The 11,472-nt window shown below is 35.5% G+C and overlaps 1 protein-coding gene across 2 annotated transcripts; it reads right to left on the reverse strand.

Moving 5' to 3' along the window:
- Positions 1 to 110: 110 nt before the first annotated feature.
- LOC132183262 (zinc transporter) lies at positions 111 to 8,979 on the reverse strand. 2 transcript variants are annotated; one of them, XM_059596663.2, is made up of 11 exons: positions 8,754 to 8,979; positions 7,713 to 7,905; positions 7,523 to 7,608; positions 5,852 to 5,936; positions 5,373 to 5,451; positions 5,067 to 5,197; positions 4,836 to 4,922; positions 4,578 to 4,690; positions 2,722 to 2,852; positions 868 to 981; positions 111 to 514 (listed from the first exon to the last, which is right to left on the reverse strand). In XM_059596663.2, the coding sequence occupies exons 1-10, from the start codon at positions 8,801 to 8,803 to the stop codon at positions 869 to 871; spliced, it is 1,068 nt and encodes a 355-aa protein (XP_059452646.1). In that variant the 5' UTR covers positions 8,804 to 8,979; the 3' UTR covers positions 111 to 514; position 868. The 2 variants fall into 2 exon arrangements, with proteins under 2 accessions (XP_059452646.1, XP_059452647.1); XM_059596664.2 differs by having other exon boundaries at positions 111 to 755.
- Positions 8,980 to 11,472: the final 2,493 nt, after the last annotated feature.

An 11,472-nucleotide genomic window follows, 5' to 3' on the forward strand; every position in this document is an offset into this window, starting at 1 on the left:
CTCTCTGTTAAAATTAGTCCTCAAATAATTTTAATTAAAACAGAAATAAAATAATGTATTGAGAAGACTGAAAATTAACAGAACATCAATACTTCTCTACAGCTGGGCACATAAAAAGGACTACCACCATTACAAGAGAATTCCATTGGTTAACAAGAAAGTCGGTAGCGTTAATGTTCAACAATTTAATTGTAAGAGAAAGCACTCTTTATCTCTCACTCCTCTCAGATTGGTACAGGCCTATTCCTTCAGCAGGTAAGTGTAAATCTTAACCATCTAAACTGTATGGACCAATATAACGAAGCCACCTCAACATCCGAACAACCAACAGTTTGCTTGGGGTGTGTCAGAGCATTTCAAAAATCAAGTATTTGACTGGTAGTTCCCAGTGACTGATGCAAGATATATTTGTTGCTTCCTGCTACGCACCATCTGGTTATAAAGAATCAACATATCCCCAACACAACAAATTTTCCTTTTGAGTTTTGATATAAATAAACTCAAACATTGACAACTGCACGAAAATATAGAGTGGTCAGAGATGAGAAATTCATAAACTCCCTCACCCAAACCAACACACTACAACAGCAGTCTACTCTTAACTTTTCACCCATTACATATGCACGCCATAAGTTTCCCATATATCAAAATTCAAAGGCACATTGTTGTTATTGTGCTCCCAGTGCATAGTGATTTTTTTTTTTGTCTATTCAGTTTCAATGTGTGATGTGTAATCCTTGGCCCCTGGACTCCAGCTATACATTCAAACTTAGAAGAGTTTCACAATCAGAGACTAAAGTAACAATAAACAATCAATATAAATTATTGCATAAACATAAAAAGTCTGTATATGAATAAGAAACATACTTCAAATTGGAAGCGGAGACACTTGGTTTTCGTCGTCTAACACCCCATTTGATAGATTGGGATTTTGAACAGAATCTTTCTTTGTACGTTCCAAAGAAGTTGCCTCATATATCCCTACAAATTTAGTCACGTTTCCACATAAAGTATGTACAATTAATTATCAAAAAGAAAAAGGAGCAGAAATGAATAAATGCACATGAAAACACTAAGTCACAGAAGTTGGCTAAATTATTAACAAATTCATGCCAGATGCTGACACCAGAACAGTGTTTTATGTTTTTTTTTCCCCTGGGAAAATACAAAAACAGGAACAAACTTTTTTTTTTTTGATAAGTATCACCAAAAAAAAAAAAAAAAAAAAGGTCATAGAGGTTTGAGCTCACTGATTGGGTTCAATACCTGAGGAAGGGAAGAAATGGGAATTCCTCCGGAGGAAAGAGTGAGATTATGTGCAGTCACATTGACATTGTGATGGATTTTTCTACCCGACCAGGGTGGGAATTTGTGAAGGATGGAGTTGACGTCTCTAATGAAATGATAGGATCAATATTCCAATCCAGAGGAAACAGTGTGTTTTATGCGAGCCGCTTTGCATAAAAGTTTATCACTTTAGTTTTACCTTTTCCAGTAACCTTGCTTAACACACCTTTTTCCCCACCATCAATAAGAAACAAACTCTATAGCTGAGAAAGGAAATATGAAGAAAGAATGGCAAAGCCTCTTTCGTCAGAGAAAACAAGGAAAAAACTTTTAAAAAAAAAGAAAAAAAACTTGACACATACTTAGATAAAGCAGCATTTCCTCCTAAAATAATAAACCTTTTGCTAGTAGTCGCATATTAATGGCCATCTTTCTTTACCATGGGATTCAAATGGAAACTGAGGCCAACAATTTGATGGATCGTACTTCAAAGATGTAGATACCATCTTTAGGAGCCAACAGTTAGGGTTAAATGTTGAGTCTATGACCTAAGATGCTTCAATCTTCTTTAATTGAATCAGATTTTTACACTACCGTTTATTAATTATTTAAATTATCATCTCTTTGACACCAAAGACTTAATTCCATGAGAACAATGTAGGTAAATTATCCAGCTTCAACTTAAGTGGATCACATGGACCTTGAGGAAATCAAATAACAACAATAGCTAACTTATAGAGGCATTATCAGTCTTTCAGTCTGATGATGATGATAGACTCCTGCTAGTTGATCCAAAACACAATCAACAATATTGCAGTCATGATCCAACAAAGAAAGTTCCAAAAAAAAAAGGGGGAAAAATATTTAGGATTTTAAGAGATGAAGCTAAAGTTAGAGAGATTGAAGAGTATTACTAAGACTAAAAAGTGTAAAGTATTGCTTAATTGCTATGCAAAATGGTCCTATGACCAATTATGACTTTCTTAATTGCTTGGAAAGATTGTATTAGAAATTTGAGGCTACAACAGGTACATTGATTCAAGTTTTCAACCTTCTCCAGATCAAGACAAATGTCTAAAATAGATATGATATTATTTAAATAAAGTACTATGCATACATTTAAATGTGAAATAGTGGCTGTTACTTAAGATGTATTTCAGTTTAATTTATTACACAAAATTGTATATCTTTGATGGAAAATTTTGTTCTGAAGATGAAAAAGGAATACATAGTAGCACCAGCAAAAAATGAATTAATTTGTTAGCAACGAGGCCACATATTATAAAGGTCATTTCAACATTTCCCAATTTGAAAAATGACCACCAATCTGATCCAAAAAAAAAAAAAAAATCCGAAAGACACCTTCTGCACCAATGAATTGTTCAGTTTAGTAAAAATTGCAAAGAAAAATGAAAAATAACTTTCTATACATACCAAAGCCTAAAAGTAAGCAGCAAATTAGGAAGCCTGGTAGAGAGAAGTCCATTTTGTACACAACCTCCATGACGATGATGCATCCTCCAGCTACCATTAAATGCCTCGGAGAAGAGAAAACCATATGTAATCTACAAACAAATGAGAGTCATACCAATCATTTTATGAGCCCCTTAAGTATACCCTAAAATCATGAGATATTTTCAAATGAAAACATTTACAATAGAAGAGCTTGTAGCAACATTTATGCAAAAACAGCATCAGGATACACTTTATATTGTGTAGAGAGAGAGAGAGAGAGAACTGAAGATGAAAAAAAAAATTAAAAAAAGGAGATGCAAGAGAGACAAAAAGCCAGTCAATAGGCATGTCAAGCATAACTGCAAAGAGTTCACAGACAACAGAACCATTTTAGACCAATGTGGAGTCATAATTGATTCAAAAGCAGTGATGCTTTTCAATCATGCCGTCATATTAGTTCAAGCAAAACATCACCATGACAAAGGCTGATGCAATGGTTGACAAACTTTCATGTCTTTTTCTTTCAAACAGCATTAAGAGAATCAGGACTATCTTAGAAGTTTTTCCAGCAAAGAAGCTTAATATGAGTTCCATTTAGTTTGCTTACAAAAAAAAAAAAAAAAATGGAATCGAGAGAATAAAACACAGGTTGTAAGCGAGATAAATGAAACAGCGAATGTTTATATGAAAACATGTTCTGCATTTATCAATATCTCAACTAAGCTTTTTGAACAATTCAAAGCAGTATGAAGGAAATGTTCAATGCTTCAACCATCAACTTTATTTAAATATATGAAAACTGAAATTTATTATTCTTTTCTTTATCTCAACAAATTATATAGTTCTCAAACTCTAAAAAACTTCTACTGGAGTTCACCAGTATTCTCCTTTAATTTCACACTTTTAATCATAGTATATAAGCACCATAGCAATAAAAGTGATTGAAAAAGAAATGATATAGTCAATACAATCTCGTTATCACATTCTATATCAGCATATTTCTCTTCTATGTATTTGGATTGCTTTCACAAGAGAAATCATATCTCAGCCTTTCCATGACAGATCAAAAGGTAAAAGAAGAAAGAAAAATTATCAATAATATTGAGCTTAGTATATGGCTTATAGGGACCCATAACTGTACAGTGTAACAACCAAGTCAAGAATCTGACAGTCTGATGATGCTCATACTACTTTTCTTTAGAGCTGGAAAACTCTATAAATTCTATCATTAAAAAGAACAAAATGGATATAAATTGTTTGATATTTACAATGAAACCCCAAGGAATAACTCAATTAGCTACGGACTACGCCTTACGAAGCAAAGGTCACTAGTTTAAATCTCCCCTTCCCTCTCCCATTGAGGCCAATTACTTATATATATATATATATATATATATATATATATATATATATAAAATATTTACAATGAAGAGCCTATTTAAAGGGTGAGACCATCAAATCTGATCCCCTAAAAAGCTTGAACAGTTACATTTTCAAGCATGTATATGTGCATATTCCTTTCCATTCAACTCAACCAATCCTTAATCCCAACTAATTGTGACTGGCTACATGGATCCTTTCATGCAACTTGACCCTATCTAAGGCCATGTCCCCATTTACCTTTCTAACAACCATGTCTTTTCTTATAAATTATATCCGTGTCTTTTTCGACTCCCTTTTGATGTTTTTGCTCCTTCCACATTAATATAATCACTCTTCTGCACTGGTTTGTTTGCATGAATTACCAACCCAAGTATTTATCAAAAAAAAAAAAAAAGAATTACAAACCCAAATTGTAAAGGACAGCAGAATTAAGGAGGGTACATGTAAGGTACCTTTCTTCTGCAATACTGTCAACATAGAATATCAAGATAACTCCAAAGAGAATAGTGCTCAAAAAAGCCCAAGCTGAGAATGGCAACTCCACACTGCTACCAGAAGGTGATCCCTAAATGCTCAAAAAAGAAAAAGATAAAAAAAAAGAAAAAAGGAAGCGGCAAAAAAAAAAAAAAAAAAAAAAAAGGAGAAGAGAGAAGGAAGCAACTAAATGTCAATCAAGAAACCTATGACTAAAAGAGTGCTGTCACACTTACTATGATCATGTCCCACATGGCCACAGGAAATAGAAAGCATGTTGCAGAAGCAATAGTTATAGCATGAAGCCGTCTTTTAAGTTGATTCTGAAAGCAGCAAATGGTTAGAATATTATATTGTCATGGATATTAAGTAGCTTACATCAATTACAAAAGGGGGAAAAATGTACTCGAAATAAATGGGCCAACAGGGAATGCACAAGATAACCGCATTTAGCTGAAAATCAACACCTTGAGAGACACGCGCCGGGCAATCACCCTTCTCAATGCCGATAAGACTCCAGCAAAAATAGGAACTACCATTTCTGTCACACCCAACACTTGTTCTGTCTGAACCTCAGCATCAGGGCTATCTTTAAATGGTAATTCCAGGTTAAGCTCACAATAACAATAAAGTTGAAAATATGCTTATTATTCACAATAAACAAGGAGAGGACTGAAAGAAATGAGGAAAGTAAGCAAAAGAATACTCAAACACTATATATATCAGCTAAACACAATTTCAGTTTGAGAAAAATTTGACGTAAAAGAGGATATAAAATGGGGAGTATGTCGCCATGGCCCACCCTTGAGCTAGTAAGTAGAAAGATGCCAACATTGCAACAAGGCCGCCTACCTGGTAAAAGATGAGGAAACATCCATCTGAGTATTTAAAGAAAAGATATCTATTGCCTTCAAAATATCTATTATGCTCCAATCAAATTGTTCTCATTGATGAGAAGCGATGGCAAAGATATCTCATTTTGATTCCTTATGTAAATATTTTACTTAAAAATAGAACTTTATTACAAAAAAAAAGTCCAGCACTTCTACCAATGTAATTCATTGACCAACATTATGGTTGACTATACAGGCAAAACCCTTGCATCCATGTTAAAATGACTAGTGACTCTTACAAGACTGATATCAATTTGACAGGAGAAATATGTGCTCTAATATATTAATCTTTTACTGATACAAAGCACATCAGTCACAAAACCTAAAACCATGATATGAAGCATATTAGAGCAAGCTACCTTCTTCCAAACATTGCCCCTCCGCCCATATAATACTGCAGATAATACTCCAAGAACAGCACCAGAATACTCCGCCAATATAGCTCTACATATACAACGAAACGAATGGTAACAACTAACAGATAGAGACCATGAACAAGAAAGAACATACATTATGAACGATCAAGGAAATAGAAGGAACCAAGTGACAGCATTTTTTATCAAGTGATGTAAGAAGAAGATCAAAGATCAAGTGGCCCACAACAAATAGATTTAAGTAAAGGGGTCCTAGACATTATCTCCAGGGGGGGGGGGGGGGGGGAGGGGACATCATAAGCTCCTAATTTAAGTTCAAGCCATTGGGATCTTTACCATGTAGAATAGTTTGCAAGAGATAGCAGATGATAAAACTTATAGCATTTTTTATGATGGATTTATAAGATGAAATTGCAACTTAGGTCACAGCTCAGCAATCTTGGAAAACTCGATTTTTACGTAATTAGCTGCTTATTCAGGACATTGCAAGAGTCCTCAATAGAATAAGGTATTGACTTGCCACACTTAATTACCTACCACCTCTCTTAGGCCATAAATTTGCAACAGTAAATAAGTTGCCCAAAGAGAAAATGATTGCAGCCTAGGGAATCATCCACAAATGCATATTAATGAGATGGCAGCTTGAGCATTTAGCTTGAACCTAAAGCACCTATAATGTGGTATGAGCCAACATATGAAGCATTGAGGGATCCAGAACAAAAGGACACAGTAAGAGAGCAATCCCAGTAAATTATGAAAGGGCCAAAGATACATACACAATACATGCAGGCATGTATTCCGCCAAAAACTCTTCAAGGGAAAGGTGTGTTATCATGGGGAACAAGAACCTTATTGTAAGATCTAACATCAAACGACCCTCTCCGGGAAGGAATCCAACAACGTCTATCCTCATCGCTCTGTCTTACTCTAACAAAATACAACAAAGTCAAAAGTGATGTAAAATGATCCATCTCTCATGATCTCTAAGAAAATTAATATTCCACTGATGGGCGGGACTAGAAAGCTTCAAATGGTCTGCCACAACATCATCCTTTAAAACGGGCAATGCTAAACAAGTCCGGAAAAGATGTCTTGAGAGTTTGAGCCCCACACCAAACATCATGCCAGAAACGGATTTTGGGGCCATCCCCCATTTCAAACCTAATGTGGCTAGAAAACTCCCCCAACCCCTCATAATATTCTTCCAGAGCCCCACTCCTTGCAATCCATGAACCTCATTAGAACATCACCCATCCCAAGCACTCTCATATTTAAATCCACAACCGCCCTCCATAAGGCCATGAATGTAGCGCCACAACCACTTCCCCAAGAGAGCCCAGTTGAACACAAGTAAATTTTGAACCCCAAACCTCCTTCAGCTATCGAAGTACACACTTTATTAACCGTTTATTTCTCAATCAAAATAGGAGAATATTACAAGGAACATTGTACTAAGGGGAGGAAGATTTCACCTCAATCTTATTATAATGCAAGGTCTCTATATTATCCAATAAATTGCAAAGCATCACTCTTCATGTGAAGAAAACCAGGGAAAAAAAGAAGAAGAAGGAATTAAGCATGCACTTGATAGGGAGAGTAGGCACTAGAAACACCCAGGTGTAAGTTGAAATCTTCATCAAGCATTAGAAAACCAACCTGACTGGTCCACATGATTTGAGGCCTTTTCCCCACATGATGAAGTATAAAGCTGTTATGCCACCGTTTATTATAGAAGGCACCACCTGAAAAGTGAATCTCACTACATAAGGAATATACTAATCATATGAGTAAATTTCTTTGATGCCTTTATCATGTAGTTACAGTGATAGGGATGTTTTTACTTAACCTGTTGATTTGAGAGTGGCCTGCCCTTCCAAGGCTTTTGCAGTATTAAAAAAAGGATGGATGCTGGTATCAGACAACAGAACAAAAAAAGAATGACTGGAGCTCCCGTCTGAGTCAAATAGCGGTACATGGAATAAACTGACCATATTCTCAAGAGGTTGCCAATAATATGGATTATCTGTAAAGGGGTGTGCCTACATGAACACAAAATCATTGGTATAACAAGTTTTGATAATCAAGAAGAAGCCAAGAGAAACACACGAAAATATTGACAAAATCTTTCTTAAAAAAGAAAGAAAGCAAGCGTCTTAGTTTTCTAAATATTAAAGGTCACAGTCAGATTTATTCCATCATATTATTCAGATATTCTCCCCCAATGGTAACTGGTAAAGGATATTCATGAGGAATGCATTAAAGGAAAGACCAGGCTACATATGAGGTAAAATGGAAAAGGAACAATTTATAAACACTTGCATAGCATAATATCAAGTCCATTAGCATCTCAGCTACAACATAAATTTTAATAAACCCGTAAACAAACTGCCGGGCAGGACAACCCAGAAGACCAGTAGCTAAACAGCAGTAGTGCCTTAAAGAAAGCTTGAATCCACATCGATCACCAATAAGGAAGCTTATTGCCAAACCAGCAATTAGAAGCGGTCTCCACTCAACATAGCCCAACATAACAGGTTTAGTGAGCATACAAAATTCAAAACATCTCTATGTCCTCCAAAATTGTTTTCAATTTCCCAGCTTTCCAGGAAACCAAACAGAACTCTAAGAGTCAATTGAAGTGCCCAAAAATCCCCATTTCTACAAAGAACATTAACAGCAAAAAATTATTGCACTAACCCAAATGGACAAAAAACAATTAACATAAGGCACTATCTCCAACTTCCTGAGAATGAGAAAGTGCAACAAAACAACGGAAACTCAATCTAAGCTTAGAAGCACACTAAAACAAAAACCTTCAACTTCAAAATTTAATTTACCTGAGGTTTCTATGGAACCAAGCATAGGGGTTTAGGGTATTGTGCATTACCTGAAATGGGGAGATCCCCGATCTTCAGAGACTTTCCCTGGAGACATCATTTTTGCTGGGACGAATTATGCACGAGAATGGATCTCTATGGCGCGTGGAACAATTATAATGCCAACAAAAATTAGATTAGCTTAACCACAGATTAGTTACGTGTTACCAAAACCCAGTTGAATCTCTCACAACTCACAAGCATGAAGCAACAAAGAGAAGAAAATCTCTTTCCATTTTTTTCCTCTTTCTTTTTTCACGATCTAACAGAAATGTGGATGCAAAGTTCTATTACGGGCCGGCCTGGCCCCTCATACTGGGCCGAAACCCCATAAGATTTCGTTCTCCAGGCTGGGCCTAGCCATTTATTTATTTTCAATTTTCCGAGTTCTGTGATGTTTCTTTCCTTTGTTTTTTTGGGATAATTATCTTTTGCTTTCATGAACTACAACGCGTTGACACTTTTTTCCTATGAACTACCAATTATGACACTTGACCCCATCAAACTACAATTTTATGACAAAAAGCCCAATTCCATCAGTCAAAAGTATTAAAATTGACGGTCAACGGTCATGTGCCATTTAAAATTTTTTTCTTCCACTTTTGCCCTCACTTCAGACCCAGAAAATGATGCTTATACCCTCCTAAACCCTAATTCAACATATGAAAACAATTTAAAATAAGGGCAAAAGTGGAAGAAAAAAAATTTAAAATAACATATGACTTGCATGTGATCGTTGACCGTCAATTTTAACCCCTTTGACTGACAGAAGATGGATTTTTGTCATAAGATGGTAGCTTGATGGGGTCAGATGTCATAGTTAGTAGTTCATGGGGGAGAAAGTGTCAAGGCACTGTAGTTTATGGGGGTAAAAGGTAATTACCCCTTGTTTTTTTGTTTTTTATTTCTTAAACATGTTGGACATGTATCAAATGTTTTTTTTTTTTTTTTTTTGACTTGTTAATGTTGTTGAAATTGTATCCACATGTTGACATGAATAAAATGAACCAATTTTGTAGGAAACATAAGTAGATGACGCCAAATTATTCTGGATAAGACCGAATTACTCAGGTTCAAAGTTGCAAAAATAAATTATTGGAACCCCCTCCTCCCCACCTTGTTCTTGTATACTTGTTTTTTTATGTTTGACGCGGTCTTGCTTAAAAGATAAATAATAATCACGACGTGATCGATTTGATGCTTCGTGCCAATTACGCCATAAAACATTTTATAACCTACAATTATGCATGTGAATATATGGTGAACAGTGAAAGTGTATATTGTTTTATCACTAGAATCTAATGGACATTGTATGGTGTGGGGTGGTTTTTTTTTTTTTTTTTTTATTCATCAATGTCACTAACATGCTGAAGATAACCTTATGTGCATCATGCCTACTTCAGAAACCTAGAGGATTACTATGTAGTTCGAACATAGGATGACAGGAACCAACCTTTGCAGAGACATAAAGATCAATGAATAGATTTATGTTCACTAGATGGCACACACATTATTGCAAGTAGTCACTTCTTTGTATCCTTTTGAGTTTTGTAGTCTTAGACATATATGCGTCAACATAGGGCCGCTACAACCAGTTTTGCTGGCAATATTTTTTATTGTCTTTTTTATCTTTCAGAGTCTCCTTTAAAGTTGGGCTCATTAGACGCAATGTGAGGTCCATAAAAAACCTTGAATTTATCTCTCTTAAAGATTAATTTTAGGTAAAATGACAGCTCATCGTCTGACAGTCTGAATTTATTCTTTCTTATCTTTAACAAAAAAAAAAAAAAGACTCACCTAACCTAGCTAGGCTAGATTCTTGCAATTAATGCATATATACAACAAGTCAATTCACATGTACTTCTTTCTCAATGCTCATGGCACAAAAAGGCTTTTGTTTTTGCTTTCTTTTTTTTTTTTTTGGTAATTGTCTTTTCCTCTATCAACTATAATGTATTGTCACTTTACCCCCATGAACTGATAACCCTACTGCTCGACCCTATCAAACTACCATTTTGTGCCCAAACCCCCATTTCCGTTAGTTAAAGGTGTTAACTCAGACGGTCAACCAGTCACGTGCGCCCCACATGTCATTTTGAAATTTTCTATTCCACTTTTTCCCCCCATTAACTACAACACATTGTCATTTTGCCCTCATAAACTGACAACCCTATTGTGGGCAAAAGTATGATAGAAAATTTTAAGATGGCATGTGGGACACACATGATAGGTTGACCGTCTGAATTAACACATTTAACTGACGGAATGGGGTTTTGGGCACAAAATAGTAGTTTGATAGGATCGGGCCGTAGAGTTGTCAGTTCATGGCAGTAAAGTGACAATTCGTTATAGTTGATGTGGGAAAAAGGTAATTACCATTTTTTTTTCCCTGTTTTAACTTGTTGGTCATATACACTACCTGATGACCAACACTAATATTCCATTGATCACCAAACTTTTCAATGATAATACTTGTGTTTCCATGTTTTCAATCACTTTTAATGGAAATGTTCTTAGCACACTACCTATATATTCTCTTTCTCAGTGTGCATGCACTTAAGAAATGCCAAGTGAGATATAGTCGAAAAAGGGTCAAAGAAAAAGGATCAAACTTAGATTGTAGAAACTTTAAAGGTTCATTAGCCTTTTTCATGTAAGAAATCCCACAACCCACATTGTCCCATCCTCTTGTGAGCATAATATGGCCCCATTCAGGCAGCTGTACTGCTT

This window comes from Corylus avellana, chromosome 5, assembly GCF_965113065.1.
Source record: "Corylus avellana chromosome 5, dhCorAvel1.hap1.2, whole genome shotgun sequence".
In the NCBI taxonomy this organism is placed as follows: Eukaryota; Viridiplantae; Streptophyta; class Magnoliopsida; order Fagales; family Betulaceae; genus Corylus; species Corylus avellana.